Below are 27,661 nucleotides of genomic sequence, written 5' to 3'. Positions count from 1 at the left end.
TTAGGGTTAATGCTAGAGAGATAATTGGTAATTGTTAGCATGGGCGTAGGTTTGGTCTCAGCTTTGGTGGGGACAACCCCATAACACCCCCACCCCCCCCCCCCCCAATCTAATTCATCTCATTATATTGTATCCTGACCCCGATATACCATCCTGTCTACTGTCCCCAAAGAGCTAGTAGAACTGTATAATCTCAAAAATGCACTCTCAAAAAATAAAAATAAAAACCTGAGACTGTGTAATGCTGAACAACCAAACGTTTTATTAACAAATTATTGTGTACATTAGTATTTACACTAACAAAAAATACTCTGCCACAAGGAAACAAATCTAAATAAATAAATATATAAACTTTTTCTATTATAAACACTATAACGTTACCCTCCAGTACACGGTTACCATACGTTTTATTAACAAACAAACATAATTTACTATGTATGTTAGTAGCCTATTTATACTTACAAAAAAACACTGTTGCAAGAGGTAGACTTTGAGAACTTTTGGAGCACAATCCAGATCCACCGTTTATGTTGACTGCAAGATTCTAAGTTAAGGTACAGGCTAATTGACATTTATTTACTTGCTAGCGTAATATTCTATCATCTTGGGTAACACATACTATCACCAGTTAATACTATTTTCCACAGTATAATCTGCATTTGAAAGCCTGGTCAGTCACTACTGCTGGTTTATTTGTGTGGCTAGCTAGTTATTTTGCCTACTTACACTCTGACTCTGCTTTATGAAAAAGCTTCTTATGTCTTCTTGGGTGGCATCTACAAAGTACAAAAAAGGGCAAAAAAAACGGAATATTAAAATGTTTTTACTCTGGCCTTTGTATGTTTCAGAGAGACAGCCCTGGTAACTTACCATCGGCATCGTCAACATGCACGCACACACACACCACCCGCTCGCTGCTAGTGCAAGCACAAAAGTAGTCCTGGCCCGCGTGTGCAGCCTGTCAGATACCCCGTCGCAAATTTAATTACGGCTTTTCTTGTACTGTCGTCGTTCTGGCCGTTAGAATCGATCCAAATAGCAGTGCAAAGATCCAAATAGCACTTCAAAGGAGCTTGTTAAATATTGGTGGGGACAAATTTGTCATCTCAAAATATTGATAGGGACTAGTACCTAGCGTCCCCCCATAAACCTATGCCCATGATTGTTAGTGTTATCTGGGTAGTTACTTACTGGTCTAAGTTAAAACAGTCCACAGTCTCAATATTAAGCTTTTGTTTTGCCCATTTTATAAAGTAGTCCACCAAAAGAAAACAATATGATGACCGGCTGCTTTGAAAGTTAAAGCCCATCTATCCTGTCATCTTATCCTAAAAAAAATTCTCATCCTTTACTCACCCTCATTTTGTTTTAAATTGGTATGATTTTGTTTGTAACACAAAACAAGACACTGTGGGTTCCAAAAAACACTGGATCCAATTAACTTTCATTTTATGGAAAACCATTTTTCAGAATATATTTACAGAACTAGGGTGACATGAACGTGAAGTAATGAGGAAAAACATTTTCAGTTTTGTGATCTTTCTTGAACCCCAAAAATTAACAATGATAGGTGAAGCATGCTATGCAGAAATTCTTAAATTGGAGTCTGTGGAAATTTGATAGAAAAAAGGGTAACACTTCAGAATAGGGACGAATCCTCACTATTTCCGTATTAGCATGTACATTATCAACATATTGGCTGTTTATTAGTACTTATAAAGCACATAATCTGCATGAGCATATTCTACATTCTTAATTCTACCCAATACCTAAACTTAACAACTACCTACTTACTATAAATAATCAGCAAAAAGCAGTTTGAGGCAAAATTTGTAGTTAATGGTGAGAATTGGGATCATTATATTTGGGTTTACTGGCATCAAAAAGTTAAACCCCTAACCCTTTACTAAGCAAACACCACTGGTTAATAAATCAGGTCGGTTTTGGCATGTAGACAGAATAAAATTGAATAAAACCAATAGGCTCAAACATATCATGGACGTGCATAATTACAAAGACATTAATTAAAACAGACTGAAGGCTTTCTGCTATGGATATTGACATTGTATGAGAGATCTGCTGAAATCAAACTTCCATTACAGCAGACTAATAAATTCTGTGAGCATCTTCTATTCTCTCCTGTGGAACGAGACAACACATCTAATCAGCAGAGGCGACGCCAATTCTGAATTCACCTTGACAAGAAACCAAACACACTCTGATCGCCTCCCATCGAGTGAAAATGATTTTAGTATTCACGCTGTGATCTCAGTGAGGAGAACTAGTTTAAAACTATGAGAGCTGCTCTGTTACAATACAAAAGCTTATGAAGAGCAACAGCAAATCGAATGCACAACAAACTTAAACTAAGCCAGTGATTCAGGACGTTTGCTGTAGAGATTCATTCAACCTTGCATTCAATTCCTGAGAGAAAAGACTGCTAGAGCCTAAAAAAAAAGTCACAGTATAGACTTAGGAGACCTCAGTTCAACATGAGCGTCAGGATCTGGTAAACCACAACAGCAGATAATTGTGTGTTAGCTGGTGTGGTCTATAGGTCAAATGCTGTAACACACTCACACTTGCATATTTTTGTCCCGTGCCTAATAGAGCACAGTGGTGTTGCCATGTAAAAGTGGACCGTAGCAGATATATGAGTGGCCCACCACCCAGCCAAGGTCAGACGCATCCCACCAGACCTGACAGCGAGAGCTTGCATAGGTTAAACGGTGTGAGACGGTGTGAAATGTTTTTTCAAGGGGTCATGTCATACATTTATCACAATTTTTTCCTGTTGTCCAACGCTGACGTGGTCATTATTCAGTGAACAAAAAATTTTCATGTGTATCTTTTACCACTGCCACTATTACTTTAAGACAACAATGTAAACACTCTTCTCACACAAAGAAGTTTAAGACATTTTTTATGCAAAGTAGTTTGTGCGGTCCAATTTTTGCAAAAACAGCATTACATTTTGACAGGGTCAATCAAGGTTAGACTAATGCCGCGCTTCCACCGAAATTACCCGGAGCATTTGTACCAGGAACTTTTTTCCCCAGGAACTTTTTTCCTCCCAAACCCGTTGCTTTCTGTGTTTCCACCATGGTGTAAAGTACCGGTAAGATTAGGCAAATAGACTGGTGACGTAGGTCTGCGCGCGTTTCTCAATACAAAGTACGCTGATTTTGGACGTGCATCCTCGTTAGTTCAGACTTTGTGCATACGCCTCGGGAGTGTGATCTCCGCGACGAACCAAATCCGGTCAATCTTCAAACAACAGCGTACTTGATAACTTCAGTCAGCTGACCATGGCTACTGCAATTTTCCACACTGAATATTTACAATAAAACTAAATAGGATATCAAATACCACTGCCTCCTTTCGTTTTCATTTAAACATAGTAATAGCAGCAGAAATGTACTTAGTTCAGGGATATGTGTATATATAGATAAATTGAATACAGACCAAGAGATAACCTGTTAGATTTACCCAAAACGAATTATATTTTATGTTTAACCACTAAAGAGACATCAGAGCCAGCGGCACACATCAGAAGGTCTAGCCTTGGTTGACGTGAACTCAACCAATCAGGATGTTTAGCGCCCAAGTCCCGCCCCCGAAAGTTCCGGAACTTTGAAAAAGTACCACCTCGTCAGCAGGGACTTTCTGAGGGGCATTTTTTACCAGGAACTTTATTTAGTTCCTGGTTCCTGCGGTGGAAACACACCGAGTACCAGCCCAAAGTCCCAAGTTCCTGCAGTGGAAACGCGGCATTAAACAAACAAATGTGTTAAAAATAAATTTCGGCTGAATTTTGCAGGCAAAAGGGTCCATCGTCTAATGTTGATAGTGTAGATGTATGAAGCACAGCTCACACAGAAGTCACTTTCAAATCATGTTTTTTTTGGTCAGTGTGGCAAATGTTAATAATTGAGTAAAATGTTTTGCCCTAATGCGAATTTCAGATGGGTATTCATATTAAATTGACTGGATTTTGCCTGTGAAAATTTACCTACAGTACAGTTCTACAGCTGGGTAAGCAGAGCGAAAGGTGCTACAAAATTTACGGAGTTTACTTTATATGCCATTTAATACAGCTTTTTAATGAACCTTTTAACCAACACAATTTTTCAGAGGAAGTGTTTTCAAAGTACATCAAATCTCTTTTCTCAAAACATTAAGGACAATTTAATTGACCTTTTGTGAAAATCAAAGATCATGACTTACCTCACCAGGAGCTACTCGGTAAACATTAGACATAGTCCAGTTTAACATAACGGCATATCCTCCTGAATCTCTGTCTACACCCAAAAAAGAGGAAAGAAAAAACTTGTGATTCCTATATAATATTAGTATGCGGTTTAAATTTGAATCCCCCATTAATGTTTTAATTAGGGATTTTTTTACGGTGTGGAAATGCCATGAATTTGAATTGAATTGTGAACTGTTCAGTGTCCCTCTACGGTACAGCAATGCATTAAGCCACACTTTAACATTTTTTATTCATGTAAAAATGTATACATAACTATTCCATAATATTCTATTTACACCAACAATGATACTGAGATGGCTGGCTTACAAAATCCATGAATGGACAGTGGACAATACATCTTTGAAAGATGATTTAAGTGTTATTTATGATTAATTAAATTTCTGTCATAACTCTTGGAGGGATTGGCATGGTTATGTACACGACAATGTTAATGTGTTTGGTCTTGGAGGAATAGATCTGCTACGCTGCTGCGGCAGAGCAAGTACCGAGACTTGCTATTGCCAATACATCCACAACATGCTGCTGTGAGCATGCAAGAAATACTTTTGCACATATAACCCCCATGGCATACATGAATCACTCCATAGGAGATGGAGCTGGGGAGGTGGAGGGTTTCTGAAGCGTGCTGCAACTGCTACTGCAAACACTAGCCATGTATTTGAATGTTGAGCAGCAAACTCACTGGCTGCTAATAAAAAATAAAAAAAACAATCAGCTGAGACTCATCATAATGATGGCATTATGTCATATTGAATTTTACCTATTGGACTGCGCCATCTAGAGTTACATGTCAAAATTCTGGATGTGTCTTTGTCTAATAAAACTATCAATTTCTTTCTACCAAAAAAACTCCTAAATTAGACTGTAATTATAATAAGTAAACACGGAAAAAAATCTACTTTAATAATATAGCAACAGAATTAGCCTTCATTTTAATACTTTTATTATTCAAGTAAATAATTATTCTTCCCAATATTTGGTTACAAAGCTTTTAAGACAAGCATGTATTTTATTGTTTTCATCCAAGTTAAGCATGAAAAAATTTCATCAAGGTGTGTGTAAGTATGTGAGATGAACAAAACACAATTAGTTTATTGCCATTATTCATATTACAACTCATCTTGTCCTTACTTTCTGTAAATCATTAGCAAATAAGGCTGAGGGTTGATACTAAGGTACACATTTTAAGTTGTAAGAATAAGTGTGTGTGTGTGTGTGTGTGTGCCAAAAACATAAATCTGAGGTGTGTGTGAGCAAGGACGGCCTATTAGCTAGAGGTTTATGTACAGGGCAGTGTTGCCTTGGGCCAGATAATTCATAATGGCTGGAGTCTGGGTCAGTGGAGAGCCGTGTTTTGTTCAATCTGCCTCCAGGCTTTGTAACTTCCTCCTGTGCTCCTTGTACTCTCTTCTCTTGCCTTGCCTCTTTTTCAGTCAGTGTACACATAAAAGTTAGTTGTTAAGGGTTGAACAGCACCTGAGGCAAGCTAATGAAAATTTCAAGGTGCTGTTCACCTCTTGGACAATATTAAATGGACAAAATACAATTTTATTTAGGGTTGGAACCATAATAGAACAAGTAAGTGGAATGGCAAACAGGCTTTAAAAATGGGCGGGACTTAGTGGCCTGGACATTTGCCTGTACCATGTCGCTGTTACAAGTTAAAGATTAAGGGGTGGTTGATATCCACCTTATTGTTCCCGTAAAAGCGGACCACTTGTAAATTGAATGTGTCTGGCTTCCGGTGTCATCTGCTTTCAGCTATTTTTAGCTGTACAAAACAGCTCATTTTGCAGCTTGATGTTTAAAAATGGCATGTCTTACCATGTTATTTTAATGTATTATCTTAACTATGAACATACTGGTTTGTAGTGCAAACAATTTTGCCATTTCCCTTTTTTAATTCTTCTCATTCATAATTCTTCTTGCACACTGACAGAAAACGGTTTACTTCTGTGTTGAAAAATAAAGTTGATATCATATGATGATCAAATAACCACAATATACTTGCCATTATCTTGCTAGTGATATTAAAAAAACTCTGATTATTGTAATGATTTAAAAGCTTTGTTCTTTTTTCTGTTTTTTACTTGACACTGGATATTTAAAACGCAACCACCCACAGCTTGAAAATGCCCAGTCAAGCCAGCTGCGACGAAAATACTGCTTATTAAAATAATTACGGTAATTTTCAAGAAGAGCAAATAGAGGCACTTTCAGTGTTTCTTTCAATGAATTTGATCAGCAAGTATTCACATAATGACAAAACATGATATAATGAATTTGATCAGCAAGTATTCACATTATGACAAAATGAGACCTTAAATAAGGAGTTCACTGTTTTTGCACATTAACACTGTCTGTCTTTAACAGTATCTTATAGTCAGCAGCATTTTAATGAATAGTGCAGATGTTATTTAAAAATTGTCACCACTTCAATTTTTCCCAGAAAAATGTATGCTATTATCCATTTTATAAAGTGTTTTTGTAAAGATATAAGTAAATATTTATTTTTATTACAAATTTAATCTGAAAACAAACCAACTACTTAGTATTTACATGGTACTTCAAGATACAACGCCAAAACATATGGAAGTGCCATAGCATTTTTGGTACATTTTTTTTTTTTTTTTAGCAAAAAGCCTGCAAAGCATCAGGCAACATCACAGCCACAGGCTAAAATCTTCATACTAAAATGAGCACCTTTCTTCTTATCTTGAATACACAGGAGAGTTTAAAAAGGTATATTGCAATAAAAAAAGCCCCTGACAGAATAGATCTCAGATACAATTTCACCCATTCCCTCAAGCGCTGTGTTCTGTCATAAACAAGAATTTACCTTTGGAGTACCAGTAGTGCTGGAGGTGTACAGGACGTACACAGGATGATGAGCGGGGACGGACACACAGTCGTGAGAGCAGGCAGTGGCCATTTCCTCCTCCCAGTCAAAGCTCAGATCAGGATGCATAGACACCTTTTCCTGTGAATAAACACCAGTGCTTAGGAACAGGATGATTAGAGATTGATTTCCTAAAAAAAGAAGAATTCTGTTATCATTTATTCACCCACATGTATGACTTTCTTTTGTTTTGTGGAACATAGAAGATATTTTAAAGAATATTGGTAACCAAAAAGTTTTTGTTCCCAATGGCTTCCATTATATGGGCTATATGCAATCAATGCGATCTGAAACTGTCTGGTTAACAATATACTTCAAAATAGTCACACAGGTTTGGAACGACATCAGGGTGAGTCAATGATAACTATCACTTTAAAAAAAACAATCGCTCAGTCAAGGCAGTAGTACTTACTTAGTATTATTTATATACTTTAATAGTTTTATTAATATTTTTAATTATTTTATATTATATATATATATATATATATATATATATATATATATATATATATTTTATTTTGTTTTGTTTTGTTTTATTTCAGTTAGTACTTTCACTACTTCATTTAGACGACTTTTCGGTGTAGAATGTTTCTAATATTGTGTGTCTAGTATCTAATGTTGTATCTAATATTTATAGTTTCTTTTATTACTTTTATTTTAGCTTTATTTATTTTAATAAAAATTAGGGCTGGGCGATTAATCAAAATCTTAATAAAATCACGATTAGGTGTGCGCGATTTCTAAATCGCTTTATTGCACGATTTTCCGTGGCCCCAACCTCCCACAGTATGCTTTCCGATCCAATCAGAATGCAGCGCGCCTAAGTGTAGTGCGAGAACAGAACAGACTGGGCATATACCTAACTCCAGGTTCACACACACTGTCTGTACTGCTTTTTTTTTTTGAGCCCATGTTAACGGATCAGAGCAGCGTTCACACTGCACATGGTAAAAGATGTGAATAGAAAAGGTTAGAAATATAAAGGTGCGAAAAGATTGAATATCTAGTGAATGAGCATAGAGAGAGTTGTTAGTGCACAAGACACAGGTTGAGCGAGAGGAAACACGTTTTAAGTGTGCGCGCACTCTCTCCGGGCGAAAGCAGCATGTATCTGAACATGTGCATCTGGTTTTGTAACAGAGCAAAGGAAATCTGCTTGTGAGCAGCACGCGCACGCGCATTATTTTAATGTGCTTTCGCGTTACAATAACGCGCTCTCGCTGCTGCTTCTGCACCGCATACACATACTGTATACACACTGCAGACAGAGTATGTGTGAACCTTGGGCAATAAATATATTTCAACACCTAAGGGCACCACTACAATGAGCTCTATGACCAATGCATGGCAAAAAAAAAAAAAATCCCTGGACACAGGTTTTAATTTAATTTAATTTTATTTTTTTGCCATATGTCTAGACATTTTGTTTGGCATCTTTACTTAGTGATTATTTTGACTTATGTCTGTTCTAGAGACAATGTTACAACTTTTTGATAAAGCTCTCATTGTTTTATTTATTTTTTTGGAAATATGTTTAAAATTTATACTGAATGCATTTATGACTCCAAAGCATGTCTGTGTGCGTCAAAATCGTGATTAAAATCGAAATCGCAAAATTGATTAAAACAATTTTTTGTCCATATCGCACAGCCCTAGTAAAAATCCAACTTTTTTCAGTCCAGGCAGAAGTAAAAATTATTTGGTTTAAATTTTAGGGGGAAGTCAAAAGTGTCTAAGGTGCTTAAAAGCAATAGTTCACATAAAAAAAATACATTTTGCCATGATTTTTGCATGCAGATACTGTTTCAAAGCTGTATTGCTTCCTCTTTTTTCTCCATTTTAGGCAACCCCATTTTTTTTTTATCATATGGACCACTTGGGGGTATGCTCCAACAAATCTCAAAAAGCATGGGTTTCGCTGGATTAGTGTATGTGTTTTTTTTATGCGTTTACGTCAATCAAGTAGTTCAGAATATTCTAAAATCTTCTGTAAATTAGATCCATGCAGAAATCTTCTAAGAACTAATACAATGTGTACTCTGAGTGTGTTCTTCTGGTGCTGGCAAATTCTCCCCTCGCATATGATTTTAACTCAAATATTTCCAAGATGTGTTCATCTTCACCAACCAACTGCTGGAAAAGCAAAAAGCTATTTGCTAACAGTTTCCATGACAACACAGGATGAAGCTTAAGTAATTCCCAGCGTTGTGAAATCAACTGATTCTAGATGTCGCAACATGAGAAAACTCATTTAAGAGACATTTAAACAAGAAAAACACTCGTTGAAATGCTGAAAGCTGTGAACACTTGATATCCTAATAATTTTTTGAGTGGTATGTTATTGCAGGTATAAAAATGACTAACTTCCTCCTACAATGATTGATATTGGTTAAGTGCCAGCCTCCTTGAAAATAAAGACGTCAAGATTGAATTTTAAGGTACTCTCTTTTAGAAAGGAGACCACATTTGCATTTTTATTCTCTCACTGCATTATCTTCTCTTTTAACAGTTAATAGGCAGGAGAAAGTGTGCCAGTTTGATAATGAGAATTGTGTCCAGGTGTCGTGGGGTTTCTGGGAGCTCACCATGCTGGGACGGTTGTAGATGAGGACTTTGTGTGGTTTGTGACTGCTGAGCTCCAGAGCTTTCTCTATCAGGGGAATGTACTCCACCCCCTTTGCCCGGCTCGATGCCAAATGATGCTGTCACCAGCAACTTGGGCTGTGCGGGAACTAATGATTTAAGAGGGGAAGTGGATTTTGCAAACTCAGCAGATAAATGCTTTTATAAAAAAAAAAGTTTTTGTTATTAAATTTTCATTAAAAAGGACAATGGCTTGCCTTAGCATGGTCAATGCGGACGGAGAGCTCTTTGGAGGTGAATCCTCCAAATATGAGGCAGTGGGTGGCACCAATACAGGCACATGCCAGCATGGTGAACATGGCCTGAGGGAGCATGGGTATATAGATCACCACCAGGACACCCGCCAACCTAGACACCTACAAAAAGATGTGGATGCTGAATTTTATGGAAAAACTTGAGTCATATTAATCAAAACAACAGAAAACACTGAATGCAAACTGGTCCAGCATTTTGGAAGAGGTTCTTGTTTTCAAAAGTGAACCTGTGGTCACATTTAACATAGTTTGGGAAATTTCGTAGATAAAATCCAGCCGTGTCAATAGGAATCCACACAATTCCCAATCTCGCAAATTCCTATTGAAATGACTGAATTTTGTCCACAAAAATTTCCCCATGCAGATTTTGCAATGGGTTCAAGTTGATCATGGATGTGCATTCTGACCAACAGAAACCGTACCTTTACACATGGATCGCTACACTATTGACAATACATATTTTTTTTGTCAGCCAAATTTTGCTAATGTGATCACATTTTCAGTGTATTAGCTGCTCCTGCACTTCTCTGTATGTGATGACCTGTTATGTGCCAGTAACCGGACTGTCATAGATGGCAGCTGCTTGATCACCTCTTCTATTCTCCACATGCCGATCAACAGCATAACAACACGTTTTCAGCTTTAATCCAACAAACCTGGAGCGAAAACAGATGAATAGTTGAACTAAAAGTAATACCCATATTATCATACCTTAATCATGATGGACATGTTTTAAAAAATGTAATTTAGTATCATGTACTAATCATTATTAAGTTAACCCTTGTGCATCAATTAAAAAAAAGTTACACACGGGTTCATAGAGGACAAAAATGTCCATGTCAAAAAAACTGTCAAACTTTGTAGCTTAGAACTACAGACTTAATTTTGGTCTCATTTTAAAGAGATTATTGTTGATTATTTAACAATAATATATATTTTATAAAACATTTTGAGCTCAAAAATTGACAGAGAATCAAATCCATAAATTTAAACAAGTCATGTTCAAAATTTGAGGTTGATCTCAAAAAAATGTACCAAACTTTTCCCATTAGATTCCTGCAGAGCTCTGCTGGCATACACAGTGGTGGGATTTGTGATTTGCTGTACACTTGACTCTAATATAGACTATAAGATACCTGTATGCATAAGCAGAAAACAGGAATAAAGCGAGTATTATAAACTTGAAAAAAGGCACCATCTAGTAAAACAAATAGTAAAAAATAAATAAATAAATAAATAAATATATATATATATATATATATATATATATATATATATATATTGAAGCCTTGCCAACAGAATGAAAGCCTATTAACAAATATTGCATCATTTTATAGGCCCTGGGATTAAAATTGCAGTTGTGATGGGTTTCAAAGAGGACATTTTTGTCCTTGGGGTCCTGAGAGGAACTTGTTTTTAAGGAAGTGATGGTGAAATATATATATATATATATATATATATATATATAAAAATTCCAATAAAAATACACACCTGAGCCAAAATATATGCAGTGTTGGCATTAACAGAGGCCTATGATCAAAAAACTAAACTGAAGATGACAAAAATGTCCTTAAGAGGGAGCAGGGTGTAAAAGTGCCCGTGGGTTCTAGAAGTATTTTTTCCATTTTGCCAAACATGTGTATATATACAGTCATATTTACGCTTAGGGAAACTGTATACGCTCCAGTATGTCATTCACATCGTTTTCAACCAATAACCCTATGGAGAAAATTAATGGGTTTTTACTTTAGGAACATAACCCAACTGTCTATAGCCTATTCATAGACATTTAACATTTTGACCCTCCAAGACATTTATTCAATGTCTACAGCTCACTAAGAAATAACACCTAATAAATACTAAACTAATAAATACGACAAGCCTGCATTAAATGTATTAGTTTACAGCTTTAATGTTTCTAAGATTAGGAAACAAAATAAAACGTTAGAAAAGTGGGCTCACATTCTATGCATAGACACGCATGCGTCAGACAGACATCATTCCGTTGCATCGAGTTCCATTAACGTCTTGTTTTTAAAAGTGGGCGCGTAATGTTAATAAGGAAGATTACAGTTACATACATTTTCACTAAACATTAAAGTATTGTCATCGTTTACTCTCGCTCGTTAATTAAACAAACACCCCGACTCTCTTGACTCTCTCTCGCTCCTCAGTGAAACTCAAAAGTTATACAGAATTCCAGGGATTACAGTCATGACAGCCTCAGTCACTATTCACTTTCATTGTATTTTTTTCTTCCATACAATGAAAGCGAATGGTGACTGAGGCTGTCATTGCCCCTCACACCATTTTTTGTTGAACTATCCCTTTAAAAACAGTCCTAAACCAAAACCTCTACTTTCACTTCAGTTATGTTACTGTTGACTGCAAAAACCAATATGTAAACGCTCCTTAATATATTAGCTGTAGCCTACTAACCATTTTGGAAACACTGTATCTGTATCATCCAGAGTTTGAGTCCAGTGTTCAAACCTTAGTGATACCTTTTGTAGCTTCACTCCAGAACTTCTCAGGTTTGTCATGTGCCAGGCTCTTTTTGATGAAAATGCACGAATAAAATGTTTCCTCTATGTGCTAAAAGCTATGTTTGGCGTATAAAAATGCGGTTTACACCCATTCCAGATATTTGTCTTTACTTATTGCAGGTAACACGGTCCAAACACACCTGTGCATTATAACTTCCTACTTTCTCTCAGTCTAAACACTGTGACACTACCAAATGCAGGAGTGTTGTAAAGACGCATGTTTGTTGTGTTTTCTATTCGTTGTGGCATCGTTTGAGCTCCAGTGTTTGCTGACGAACAACGCTGACACAATAAGTGAGCTGCACATTTCTCAGTTTAAAAAGGGCCACGCAATAATTGAATACTTCAGATCACAGCCAGAGGCCACTCCAAGATTCTGCAAGCCATGCAATGTGATCGTTACGTAACATTGGGCCTTTCTGTGGACGGTGCCCTGCATGATTTATGAAACACAATCTTGAGTAACGCTATAGTCTGCATATACATGCTTTTGGGAAAATAGCCTATACCAGGAGTTTTCAAACTGTTTAATGCAAAGAAGCCTCAAAAACGAAGGCAGCAATATATTTTCATATATGCAGGCCAATTTAAACTAATGTTATGCATGATATTAAACATGTAAAACATGAAATATGAAATTAAAATTAAAAAAAGTTTGCATACTGTATTTGTTGAGTATTATGTTTGATGCAGCACTTTTATGGCTCATACAGTATTAGTATTACAGTAAATATAATAATTATAAAGAAGAATTCATATGCAGTTTTATTTAGAGGTCAAAACTTAATGTAAATCATTGAGATTCTATAACAGTTTGGCAGACTACTAAAGTACTTATAGCCTACCTAATATATCTTAATAGGATGATACATAAATGCTTAGTTTTATAATTAAAGCCATAGGCTATGTAGTTTTTATTGTTGTGGCAAAATATATAATAAAATGAAAATATAAAATTTAAAATATATAATGCAATGCAATTATGAATGAGATATACAAATAAGCATTATTCAAAAGCCTGTTGTATCATATATGATACACACACTTTAGTATGATATAAATGTTCTTCTTGAAATATTAATAACAATATAAAAGATTTCACAGCAAAAAAGACAGGTGTACCATGACCTGAACAAGGGAAAGTTATTTAGAATAATACTAAAAGCCTTTTTACTTACTAAACCATATAAACTAGCTTACTCTTATTATAATATTGATTTGGGATTATTTTTATTTTATTTCAAATGGATTAAGTGCACTGCACTGTGGGATACACTAAGTAACGTCTGTAAAATACTGCCCAATGTAGTGTTAATATGAAGGATTTTTTTTTCTGTATTGATTTTTAGAGGTGTTTGAATGACTGTATAAATTAATTACTGTTGTGTTTTAGGGTTAAAGGAAATGTCCATAAACCTATCAGAAAATTATCAGTAGCTTTTCCATTTTCTATGGATTTTTCTCTCAAGAATCCTATATTATGTACACATTTAGTTAAAAATAAAAGGGCATTTAGGTATTCTATTCAGAACAGCTTGAAAGTTTTCAAAACATTTTTTGCATTTCACTAAAGAAAATTCTTAGAGGTTAAGAAAGACACAAGGATGAGGGAATGATAACAGAAACTTTTGCCTGAACTATTCCTTTCAAATGCTATTAAACGATTTCAGAGGCATAGTGTTCTCTATGGCTCTCGCAAGACCACCAGCCATTTCTGTCAGTAATGCCTGTGTCCATACCCCTCTCTGATTGCTGACTGTCTGCAGTCCCATTTTAACTGTGCAGCCTGGACACTGTGATTGAGTCATTCATCAGTCTTACTGCCAGTTAAGGTATGATGTGATTTACAAACCGCTTGTGCAATGTTTTCTATTAGAGTGGCTGAGGCGATTAATGCTAAGTGGTCCTAGTCCTGTGAGGCAGATTGTCTACGAAGTGAATTGCTGAGAATTTAATAGAGCTGAATAAGATAAATATATCTCGTGGAATGATGCATATTACATGATTGGTGACACTTTACCCTTTTTGGGTGCAAAACAATGATGTAACTAACTGTTACTGCAAAACAGCAGGATAAAAGATAAAGAAATAACTACACTGTGGATTCTGTTGAAAAATGTATATACATTTCAGTTTATATTTTTATATAGTTTCCCTAAAGTCCACTTGCAGAGAATATGCAGAGCTGTAGGTGCTACACACAGCCAGAAACAGCACAAGACTTCATGATTTTTTTAAGGTAAGTTTACACAACGATTACGTGTGAAAGTGTTTTAGTGTGTTTCTGAGAAGTTTTCTAGAACATTTCTTCTGGTTCTTCGGGAATAACAGCGTCTGTCCAGCTTTCTCCTCTTTATCTTTGTGAACTGGCAGAAGTTGTTTCTGAACAACTAGTAAGGAGTGTCTAACCCAGAAGTTCAGTAAATAATGGTTTTATTTCAGTAAATGTTCTTATTGGACATGGGAACGTTTTCTGTTCTTGAAGTTCCAGTGCCTTTTATCTCAAAAGATCAAGGTAAATTCCATTGCTTATAACCCTATAACAAAATCACCTTGTGCTGAATGATCAAATTACTCATAAATGTCTGTTCTGTCTGGTATCTGGCATTCATCTCAATGAGCTGATCTCCATTTGCATGTATTTGTTTTAGGTTTTGCATTCTCAATAGTCTCGCTGCATGTCTTCATCTCTGATCTGCATTCAGCAAGCACATCACACAAACTGCACATCTTCAATTAATTTCCTCCCAGTGTTGCAGGATTCTAGGCAAGAATCGAGCCTTAGGACTTAATGCCCGTCAACTTGCTCCCAGCGCCAATTTGTCAGTAGAAGGACTTTCTAAAACAAGAGATATTCATATTGCCATAACTTTTTATCTCTCTGGGAGTAATAGCACAGCCATTGTTTGACTGGAAAGACTTATTTTTACATTGTCTGGCCTGTTATGTTGTCTGCTGCCCTGTGAACACATGGAAGTGTGTCAATGATCTTACTCCAATGTAAAGGCACTAAAGGTGCATTATGTAAGAGATTTGATGAGTGGCAATTTAATTAGTGCAGCTGAAGCTGATGGACAGCCACTCTTGCATGGGTTTTGGTCTGAGTCTGACGTGGTGAGAGAGCAAGATGGGCATGAAATTCTTATGAGATGGCCGAGGATTGATAGTGAAAAACAGACAATGATTATACAAAGAAAAAAAAAATAGTGTAGGATTTACTTTTTCACAGACTGTGGAAACTTAACACTGGACTTCAAGCGACTTGGACTATGAGCTTCTCCAACCTTCCTCCAGACTCTAGGACCTTGGTTTCCAAATGAAATACAAAACTTGCTCTCATCTGAAAAGAGGACTTTGGACCACTGGGCAACAGTCCGATTCTTCTCCTTTTTCTTTTCTTCCTCCTCCTGATGTTGTCTGTGGTTCAGCAAATTCCTTGACACATCTGTGTGTTGACTCTTGATGCCGTAACCCCAGCCTCGGTCCATTCCTTGTGAAGTTATAAGGCTGCGGTTCTCTCGGTTGGTTGTGCATCTTTTTCTTACACACTTTTCCCTTCCACTCAACTTTCTGTTAACATGCTTGGATACAGCAATCTGTAAACAGCCAGCTTATTTGGCAATGAATGTTTGTGGCTTACCCTACTTGTGAAGGGTGTCAGTGATTGTCTTTTGGACAACTGTCAGATCAGCAGTCTTCCCCTTGATTGTGTAGTCTATTGAACCAAACTGAGAGACCATTTTTTCAAGGCTCAGGAAACCTTTGCAGGTGTTTTGAGTTGATTAGCTGACTGGCATGTCACAATATTCTAATTTGTTAAGACAGTGAATTGGTGGGTTTTTGTTAAATGTGAGCCAAAATCATAATTAAAAGAACCAAAGACTTAGACTACTTCAGTCTGTGCACACTCAATTTAATACACAAGTTTCACAATTGGAGTTGAATTACTGAAATAAATGAACTTTTCCATTAAATTCTAATTTATTGAAATGCACCTGTACTGCAATAATCTTTGAAAAATAATTTTTGACAATTTAGTCATTTTTACACACTGCAGGGTTTTATTTGGACAGAAAAGTAATGCGTTTGGTTATATTAAAGGATTATTCTGGGTTCTATACAAGTTGAGCTCAAGTAACAGCATTTTTGGCATAGTTATTTTGATTACCACAAAAATTCATTTCAACTCCTCCCTTTAATTAAAAAATAAGAAAGAATCCATCTACAGTGAGACACTTACGATGGTACGTAATTGGGACTCATTTTCAAGGGTTTAAAAGCAGAAATGTGAATCTTATCTTATCAAAAACATATTCTTCTCTTAAAACCCATGTATCATTTGAGCAGTTAAGACGTTTAAATCATTGTTTTGTGGTGCTACAATGTTTACACTGTTACAAAGATGTACATTTGGACCTAACTTCACACTATAAAAAACAGTAACCTAGCACAATAAAACATCTTGTGGCTAACATACGTCTTACAATAAGTATTTCAATGTTTACAGATTGTCATTTCTATTTTAAGAGCTTCACCGTAACCTATCATTTAAATTTTTATAAGGGTAAAGTTGGAAAAGGATGGAAAATGCTACAATTTATCTTTGGTGGTAATCAAATTTCATTTACATAATAATATAATTATGAATACATGATTAGTTATGTCTGTGCTGCTGTGGGTTAAGCCCAGGTTAAACAGCTCTTTTTATTTTGCTACCTTAAGGTGTGATCACATTCATTAAACTTCATGAGCAAAAAAAGTCTACTGTCTATTGTCATTAGTGTAGTGATGTATGAAGCACAGTTCACACAGAAGTCACTTTCAATAAAACTCTCAACTGCATAGATTCATATTTAAATTACTGGATTTTACCTGTAAAATGTTGCTGTGCAAAACTAAATGTTCTTGCACCTTCAGTCACAAAACAAGCAAAAATAAAGCTAGGTTTTTACGTTTTATGATAAATGTTTGTTTAAATCCCAAAATATGAGGAACAGTAATAGTGACATTTGTTTAACAAACACCACTAAAAAGAGCACACAAGCAGGCCATGTTTGACATATCCGAATATCACAATGACATGCTGTTTGGTGTGTTTTCCAAGATGTGTCAAAGCAACATGTACGCTTCCATTCATCATGAATCAGACAAAAACATCTGCCTCTGCCATGTTAAACTGGTGAAAATAACAAAAGCACGCTGTCTCCCAAGCACGCATATGTTAGCTAACAGCAGCCGTCTTGTATCTGCCCTCTTCTCGATACACTGTCCTTGCACCGAACACGACTCTGTTTGAAAGGAGTCCTACAGGGATGTAGTGTCATGTTCCAAAACTTCCTGACAGCCAAATGACTAGGTGCCGTTTTCTTGAGGAAAGTGCAGATACATCGAATGAACCGTAGTATTTCTCCACTGAATAATTAGACTGCTCTTCCTTTGAGTCTTCTGTTTAAAACAAGCTGAAATAAAGCACGGAGAAAAGAGGAGGTACAGTATCTTTGCTAAAGGCCACAGATTAAACTGAGTCCTCACTTGTTGCTTTACACCCACATCATACAATTGTGCGCCATTCAGGATTTAATTGAGGTAGTAAACAGGATGCAGAACTTTAAGTCATATTTAGTGTAGGCAGTAAAATTATGAAATTCATACAAATTAATACATTTTAATATTCTTCTTATTTTACATATAGTTAAATTATTACAAAAAAAATATTTCAATATAAAATTGTAAATTTAATTTAAACGCATTTTATTTTCATATAAAAACTTTATATATAGTCAAAAGTTTTTGAACAGTAATTTTAAAAAAATGGTTTTTTTTTAAGAATGGCCTTCTGCTCACCAAGCCTGCATTTATATTTGATCCAATGACATCAGAAATAGTAAAATTGTGATTTTTTTTTTTACTATTTAAATAACTGTTTTCTGTTTGAATATATTTTAAAATGTAATTTATTCCTGTGATTTCAAAGCTCAATTTTAGCATCATTACTCCAGTTACATGATCCTTCAGAAATCATTCTAATATTCTGATTTGCTGCTCAAAAATCATTTATCATTATTATTATGTTGAAAACAGCTAAGTACAATTTTTTCAGGTTTATTTCATGAACAGAAGGTTAAGAAGAACAGCATTTATAGTAACATTATAAATGTCTTTATCATCAATTTAAAGCACCCTTGCTAAATACAAGTATTTAATTTTATATTTTTTAAATTATTTTAAAATTATACTGACTCCAAGCTTTTGAATAGCGTATAATGTTACAAAACCTTTTAATTTCAGATAAATGCTGATCTTTGGATCTTTCTATTCATCAAAGAATCCTGAAAAACATTTACTTACCTGTTTTAAATATTGATGATAATAATAATAATAATAATGTTTTCTTGATCAGTAAATCAGCATATTACAATAATTCCTGAAGGATCATGTGACACCGAAGACTGGAGGAATGATGCTGAAAATGTAGCTTTGACAGGAATAAATTAAATTTTAAAATAAATTCAAATAGAAATCAGTTATTTTAAATAGTACAAATATTTCACAATATTACAGCATTTGCCATATTTTTGATCAAATAAATGCAGGCTCGGTAAGCAGAAGAGACTTCTTTAAAAAAAACTAAAAATCTTACTGTTCAAAAACGTTTTACTAGTAGTGTATACACATTATCTATCTATATATATATATATATATATATATATATATATATATCTGTGTGTGTGTGAGCATGTGTATTATACAAATATATAAACTAAAAATATCAGGGAATGAGTAAATTCTTCATCCTATCGTTCCAGTTGATAAACATTCTGTTGGATGTGTCTATTTTGAATGTAATTCTAACAGCTAATCTTTTAATTCTGAAATTTGCTCAACCCTGACCTACATGCAGGCCTAAAATAACACCTTTCAGAGAAATATGAATCAGAGTTGTTATGCTCGTGCGAGCTACTACAGTATACACATTCACATAACTTAAAACTGGTCTAATCTCTCTACTTCTCTCCTCCAGTTTGTTCTCAAACATCCCTGTCAGTCTGCTCTCAAATCTGCGCATCCATTCCGAAATCAATTCATTCTCATGGGGAAAGCTTCCCATTGCACTCTGTTCATCGGAATGTTTTCCAGAGGCAGTGTCCCATATTGCCATGAGAGCATAATCTCCCTTTGGCCTCTTTCTCTCTGGCTTGAAGCCCTCCATCCATCCCATTAGTTACTACCACTGCACATCTGTCTGCAGCTGGAGGACCGACAGAGCAATCCATCAGTGTTGTTATTTCTGAAAGCAGCTTGCAAACTGCAACTTTGAAGCACCTGAATTTTCTTAAAGGGATAGTTCAGATGAAAATTTTAATTCTGTCTTTAGTTTACTCATGAGCAAAGTGATATCTAATCACAAATCAATCTATGAAAAAAGTTATAGTACACCTATCTCCAGTTGGCTGTTAAAGTCCTAAATAATAAGCAAAGTTCACAATTATGAAAGCATGTAATAAACTGGAGAAAAGCTGCCAAAGACTTGTCTAGTGCTCGTAACTACTTTCACTGTGCAGGTGAACAGCAGACACCAAACAATATGAAAACCAGGCCTTGAATTCATACTACAGGGAGCAAATTAGTGGTGGTGCCACACCGTCTAGTGCAGTCAGTTCACTGTGAAGGTCATAGGTTGTGCAGGGGATTTGCCTCTGTATAATTTAAGTCTTTTGATGCAGGGGTTCAGGACTAGAGCTCTTCAGTATATTCATGGAGATTAATGTAAACCCTCATCAGGATGATTCTAATCACTACTGCTGCTATGAGCTGGGAAGATCTAATACAACATACTTGTTGTTCCATTCAAAGCATATGAGTCTTATTAAATATTTGAGGTTGGTAGCAGTAAAAATGTGTGATATTTGGTAAAACTAACAAATGTAAGTAAAACAACACTAAGTCTTGCATATCCTGCACCCTCTTTGAGTCAAACTGAAATTAAAGGTTAGGGTTAGGTAATTTAAACTGCTCCATCACATTCCTTTTTACATTATGAATTAGATGTATTAATAAGTGTAACAAATAGAATGCATACGTTTGATTTATTGATATGCACAATGTTCAACAATGTTGCATTTTTTGCATGTTTGATAAGCCTTACATTTCAAACATGCAAATTATGCATTGTTATTATGTATTGTTCAACAACCATTAAAAATATATTTTATGTTTCCAGTTTAACCAATGATCCAAATTCAGCAAGCATTATAACTTTACAAATAAGGTCTTATTTATCCAAGTTAAACAGCATCAGAAATGTAACAAGCCTACATTTTAGGTACATTTTAAACATTGGATTTATTTCTGGTTCAATAAGCATTGCAAATTAATATTTTAAATGTCTGATTTACGGAACTTTACTTGTCGCTCATTAGAATTTTTTAATTTAAAGAACTCTTTATTTAAACATTACTTCTCCCAGAAACTTAGTTTTTAAATAACTTATTCCACATTCAACAAAGGTTAGAAATTTACATTTACATTTTGAAAGACTGATTTATCCCAAGTTTAATGAGCATTAGAATTTCAAACATTCATCCCCGTTTGTTCATATTCTAAATGAAATGTACATTTTAAACATCCTAATTACATTCAAACCAAAAATTATTCAGACACTAGATATAATTTGATATCTTTTAACTAGTGAATGCAGAACACTATAGTCCAAGGTCAACACAGCCGTATACCAGGAAGTTTTAGAGCACTTCATGCTTCATGCTGCTGACAAACTTTATGGAGATGCAGATTTCATTTTCCAACAGGACTTGGCACCTCCACACAGTGCCAAAGCTTCCAGTACCTGGTTTAAGGACCATGGTATCCCTGTTCTTAATTGGCCAACAAACTTGCCTGACCTTAACCCCATAGAAAATCTATGGGGTATTGTGAAGAGGAAGATGTGATATGCCAGACCCAAGAATGCAGAAGAGCTGAAGGCCACTATCAGAGCAACCTGGGCTCTCATAACACCTGAGGAGTGCCACAGACTGATCGACTACATGCCACGCCGCATTGCTGCAGTAATTCAGGCAAACGGAGCCCCAATTAAGTATTGAGTGCTGTACATGCTCATACTTTTCATGTTCAAATTTTTTAATTGGCCAAGATTTCTAAAAATCCTTTCTTTGTATTGGTCTTAAGTAATATTCTAATTTTCTGAAATAGTGAATTTGGGATTTTCATTAGTTGTCAGTTATAATCATCAAAATTAAAAGAAATATACTTTTGAAATATATCAGTCTGTGTGTGATGAATGAATTTAATATACAAGTTTCACTTTTTGAATGGAATAAGTGAAATAAATCAACTTTTTGATGATATTCTAATTATATGACCAGCACCTGTATAGCGACTACAGAGATAATGTTAGAAATATTGAAGGTGTCTGAATAAATATTGTTCAACAACCATTAGAAACTTACATTTTAAATATCTGGTTTCACCAATGCCGTTTAAGCATTAAAACTTAAAATGTTAAACATCTTAGGTATCCAAGTTTAAAAAGCTTAAGCAAATGCACAACTCAATTCTAAACGCAGCGTGCAGACACGGCATCTCCATCTGATTTATTCCATTCAAAGTCGTCCGCTACACCAGCGAGTGGTAAATAATCCCGTCCCCCTCCCAACCACTCCCATCATCCGCACAGCTCCAATCCGCGCTCGCTCGCGCTCTCCGCCGCTACAGTGCGCGCTGATGCCGCAGCTCCACTCTATCTCTATCTCTCTCTCTCTCTGATGATAACACAGCACAGTCATGGCGACAGTGACAGTCCAACCGCTCACCCTGGACCGAGGTGAGTACTGCCAAACGCACGCTCTTTCAGTCCTTGCTGCTGAAGCGAAGCTCGTGCGCAATTCGGTGGTCGGATTGGGGTTTTTTTGCATTGGATTTGGCTCGTGGGCTGTTGATGTTCTGGTGATGTTGCCTTCTCGGCTCGGTTTGTGTCCGTCAGGTGGTGATGACGGTGAGGCACAGAACACACTCTGTGCTTCAGTATCCATTAGTGTGTGTGATGTTCATTGTGTATTCGGTTCATTTGAATAAAACACTTTGATACATGTTTGATACATGCATTTTGCTGATGTTTAAAGCAGCGCTGTGTGTTTTCTTTATTTTGTCCGTATTTCACTTTACAGAACTTCTCAGCGTGCGAAACTGAATTCGAGGCTGAGTTGTTTAAATACTTAAAATAAAACCGGATTAGATTACAACGAAACGCTTGAATAATCTACTGTACGCGCGATGCTTCATACGTTAAGAGCTGAAAGAAGAAATGTCATGTGGATAAAAGCTTGCCTTTATGGTTGTAACCTTGTCGTGTCTTAATTTATTATCTGACCTGTCAGAGGAGCCTGAGAGCAACAATGTGGGCCGGTATGCGTTTAAATAGCCAACAAATGAATTGTGTTTCGTTTATGTTATACACCAGGTCAAATAGTAGCCTAAGGAAACTCAAACCATTTAAAGCGTCCCCCAAGCAAAGCGATGTAGAGATATTTTTAGAGAAACGAGACACCTCTGGCATGTGCGCGCGACGCGCTGTAGATATGTGGAAACTGTATATTGCTTCAAAACTAGTAGCGATGTCCGATTGGTGAACGAATTGTTGTCTCGAGTCGGATCTTTACACTGAATCATTTAAACCGACTCACAAACACTGTCTGAACGATTCGTTCGCTATTCGATCCCAGCGGTTCTCGAAATATCTCCCTGACTCGTTGACCCAATGAGTGAAATTATTTTTGTAAGACCATTATGAAATTTAACAAATAAAAATACTTATGCATTAATTGTATGACAGTTTAACAACACGTACAGAACATAAGTTGTTTTAATAAACAGGTTTTTGCCTTAAAAAAACTGCTAAATTTCAACTCAAGAGAAACATGTGAATTAGTTTACTGTACATGTAAACGGTTATTTAAAAATAATAATAAGAACCAGTTCATGAAAATTAGTCTCTCTTCCTATGACTAAATACTAGGCTTATTGTAATTAAAGACCTTGTTTGCACTACAAGCAATACAATCTTGACTTTGACAACCCATTCATCCATTTAGAACATTAATAAGATTGTTCTAAGTTTGTCACGTCGCTCAATATGGTTTGATTTGTTTGCACTGTACATTGTCCTACATAATAGATCATATAATAAGAGCTAACAGGAATCCATTGCATGAAAATGTATTCTCTTGATTTGTATTTTCTTGTAGATTTCATAAGGGCAAAGCAGGGCCCAGTAAACAGCTTAACTGCTGGGTCTATGGGGTCTATTAGTTACCCAATAACTTTGCCCGACTGCTAAGGGAGCACACTTTTGAAAACAACCACCTGCATTTTACACTAGAAAACCATACTGGAGAAACTACAAAGGGGGCCCGGTAGTTCTTATTTATTTATATTATTAAACAAAACCTCCAGAAGCAATTACATTTAAGTGGAAACCGATTTATTTTTGGTGGCATATTTTGAGCATCGCCAAAACCCCAAAGTAATTGTTATGCTTAATGGTAGCACATTAAAACAGACAGATTTATGACAGTAGAAATCTAAAACACCACAGGCCTCGCATTATTCAACATCTCTTGCAATAAGCCTTCTATGCTTGAGGTTATTCAGGCATAATGAGGAGCCTGAATTGTAGCTATAATTTGATTACAGACAAAATAACTTTGTGTGTCCCTTCATTTTGGGTGCGGCCGGTTAACCAAAGGTTGTGAGATTTTCCTGCTATTGTATTTAAATAACAGATGCTCAAAGATAAGAACCACTCACTGTGAGAGTGTTCATTGTGTAATCCAGGACATCTGGAGGTGTCATGTATGTACAATATAGAAGTACTAATCTAGCAAACTGAAATCAATAAGATACTTTGTCAACGTGTACAGCATAGACTCTAGAAACTCTAACCTATTCCCTGGGTAAGGATGGAATGCTAAGGTTTGGAAAGCAGAACTGTATTAGACTTATCCAGAAGGAGAGATTGAAATCAGGAAATATAGGGATTTTGCAGTTGTAAAACCTGAGGATGTCGACTGACAGACCAGGGTGCTGCTCTGGCTTGCTTCACTCCAAGGATGGAAGGGTCATATCAGGAGCTCCACAAATTTTCCTTGTGGGTCAGTCCACTTGTGGGCCAACTGTCAAAACAAATTTAGATACAAAGCAAAAGCTTATAATTTATTATATATATATATAAATTTTTTTTAAATACTGCTGCATCCTAATATGCCTATTCCTGACTATACCAACCTTTTTCCTGAATGTGGAAGTCTCTTTGGACTGGAACAATGCTTTATATTTTCAGTGGGGTTTCTAGTCAAGTTAACATTCTGATCTAATACTATACCGGTAAAACCTATTTTAAAAGTACATGGTAGGGCTGGGCGATATATCGAATATTAGCGATAATATCGGAATAATTTTGATGACGATGTACAATTTGAATATATCGGGAATATCGAATATTTCAAATTCAAGCATACTTTCCCAAAAGAACGCGCCGAATGTCCAAAAAAGGAACCTGTAACTGCTGACTGCTCTACGCCCCTCTACTACGAGAGCTGTAATGATAGCGGTTGCCAGATAACAAGAGTTTAAATCTCCGAATCAGAGCTCCACTGTTACAAGGATACATTTTCTGCCAGGTGTTTGCTTATTTTAAGCAATCTGGCAACCATGCGCACGTGCTCACTCCTCATTGCGGAAGAGCCGCCGACGATAATCTGAAAACACTAACAAGCTGGAATTGAGCGATCTAATGAAAGCGTCGTTTAGCCGGTCTGTGTTCTGTCGTGAGATCTCAACTGTATTGTTTGCGTTTGTGATCGCAAAATAAATGCACTTACTCGACCGCTGATGTTTGAATAGAGAAACATAGGCTATGGCCATTTGGAATTACTATTGGGGAATTTCACTGATGTGTTTACCAGTTTCCATAATATAGACAGAGAAAATGCAAAAGTCTTTGGTATTCATTTATATATATTTATATATTTTGACAGTTGTCAGACTTGTGTTCTTAGCTTAAAAACTTGTTAAAAAAATTAAAATAAAATACTTCTCCCAGTTGCATAGTTTAAATTGTGAATTGCATGCACTAAAAAGTTGACAGAATGCACTTTCTATAACTGTTACTTAATTTGCACTGCTTCAGTTACATATAGGCCTACATATGTATTCATTTAATAAAAAGCAGTAAGTGATCTCTTGGTCTAGATTTTTTAACTGCTTAAATTAGCTGTTTAATCTAAATGTTTTTTTTTTCTAATGGGCAAAATAAAATCATGTTTTATTTTTTATTATTTAAATGCAAATGCAAACATATCGAGATATATATCGAATATCGTAAAAAATTTGACAATATCGAGATATAATTTTTTTTTGTATATCGCCCAGCCCTAGTACATGGTGCCTTAGTTTCATTACTTTACAGTGTCGAACAGGGTGAAGTTCAGGGAATTGTATCCACAAAATAAGAGCACACATTATGTTAACATTTCATTTATTATCTCACACAGTATTTTAATTAAGTGTAAGTGGTGAAATCCATGCTCATTTTCTTTTGTCATCATTTATGCAAGGCATACAGCAACAAACACGGACAGTAGGGGTGCTCCGATTGATCGTCCGATAATCGCTTTGAAAAACCAATCTCAAGCTGGTGACGCGCCTGCTGTACAAGGTTTGGCATGACATGCAGTTGTCACAGTGTCTGGGTTGTGTCCCTGGGTGTCCACTAGATGTCCTCCTTCTCACGGTGTCTATCACCTTATCACTTTCTGTCTCCCTTATTTGGTCACCTTCCTCCTTGTTTAGGTAATTGATTGTGTTCCCCACCTGTCTCCTGTTTCCCCATCATCCTTGTGTGTATTTATACCTGGTCTGTCTGAGTCTCAGTCACGGAGTCCTTGTTTAATGTTGTACGTTAATTCTTGCCCGTCATCTTGCCTTGCCTTGCCGTCGTGTTGGTTTATGTTTGGATTGCTCTTCCGGTTTTCGACTCACGCCTGGACTGTTTATGCTCTGTGGATTAACCCCTAATAAAAGGCATACCCGCTATTGGTTCTCTCTCCTGTGTGTTCTGTACACCAGACGTGACAGAAGGACTCCGTCACTTTGAGACCCAGCGGTATGTCGAGTTACGCTTCTTCCCCAGCCTCCGAGCGGGAGAGAGGCATTCAGTTTGAGGGAACCCGCCTGGTCGTGTTTCGCGGGACCAGGGGAGGGCGCCGAGGAGGAGGTGGGCGAGAGGAAGCCCAGCATCGCTCTCCACCATGGCTCCCCTTTGACTCTGGGCTCACGTGGGAGGGACCAGAGCCGCCGTCTCACCAGGGCAGAAGGAGAAAGCCAGCGACACTGCCCATGAGGAACGCGGGTCCAGCACCACAGCACAAGAGGGCCACCAGCCCAGCGCCACGGTGCAAGATGGCCGCCAGCTCAGCGCCAACGCCCAGGAGAGCCGCTGACTCCTTCTTGGATTATTTCGCTACGCTGTCCAAGATCCTAGAGATTCCCAAGACGGTTAATGTCATGGCTGCGGAGCCAGCACCACAGCACAAGATGGCCGCCAGCCCAGAGCCACAGCACAAGATGGCCGCCAGCCCAGCGCCACAGCACAAGATGGCCGCCAGCCCAGAGCCACAGCACAAGATGGCCACCAGCCCAGCGCCACAGCACAAGATGGCCGCCAGCCCAGCGCCACAGCACAAGATGGCCGACTCAACGCCTGAGTCTCCAGACGAGGTGTCGCCGACTCGCCAACATAGAGGACGGAGGAGGAGGAGACAGGAGTCTACCGTTCCTCAAAGCCCAGAGGACGTTCCCGAGGCGGTGCCCGAGGCCGTTCCCGAGACCGAGGCGGGGCCCGATGCTGTTCCCGAGGCCGAGGCGGTGCCCGAGGCTGTTCCCGAGGCCGAGGCGGTGCCCGAGGCTGTTCCCGAGGCCGAGGCGGTGCCCGATGCGGTTCCGGAGGCTGAGGCGGTGCCCGATGCTGTTC

At 37.0% G+C, this 27,661-nt stretch overlaps 1 protein-coding gene and 1 pseudogene across 3 annotated transcripts in view; one reads left to right on the top strand and one right to left on the bottom strand.

The window, feature by feature from the left end:
• Positions 1-22,418, bottom strand: part of LOC132105403 (acyl-CoA synthetase short-chain family member 3, mitochondrial-like) — a 68,661-nt pseudogene extending 46,243 nt beyond the window's left edge.
• LOC132105867 (protein lin-7 homolog A) overlaps positions 22,307-27,661 on the top strand; it is a 68,776-nt gene continuing 63,421 nt past the window's right edge. For all 3 annotated transcript variants that reach the window (XM_059511337.1, XM_059511335.1, XM_059511336.1), the window contains exon 1: positions 22,307-22,456. In XM_059511337.1, coding sequence (XP_059367320.1) covers positions 22,417-22,456 — 40 coding nt within the window. In that variant the 5' untranslated portion in view covers positions 22,307-22,416. The remainder of the gene's footprint in view (positions 22,457-27,661) is intronic.

Source organism: Carassius carassius, chromosome 26 (assembly GCF_963082965.1).
Source record: "Carassius carassius chromosome 26, fCarCar2.1, whole genome shotgun sequence".
In the NCBI taxonomy this organism is placed as follows: Eukaryota; Metazoa; Chordata; class Actinopteri; order Cypriniformes; family Cyprinidae; genus Carassius; species Carassius carassius.
This window is presented reverse-complemented; position numbering and strand designations above follow the sequence as displayed.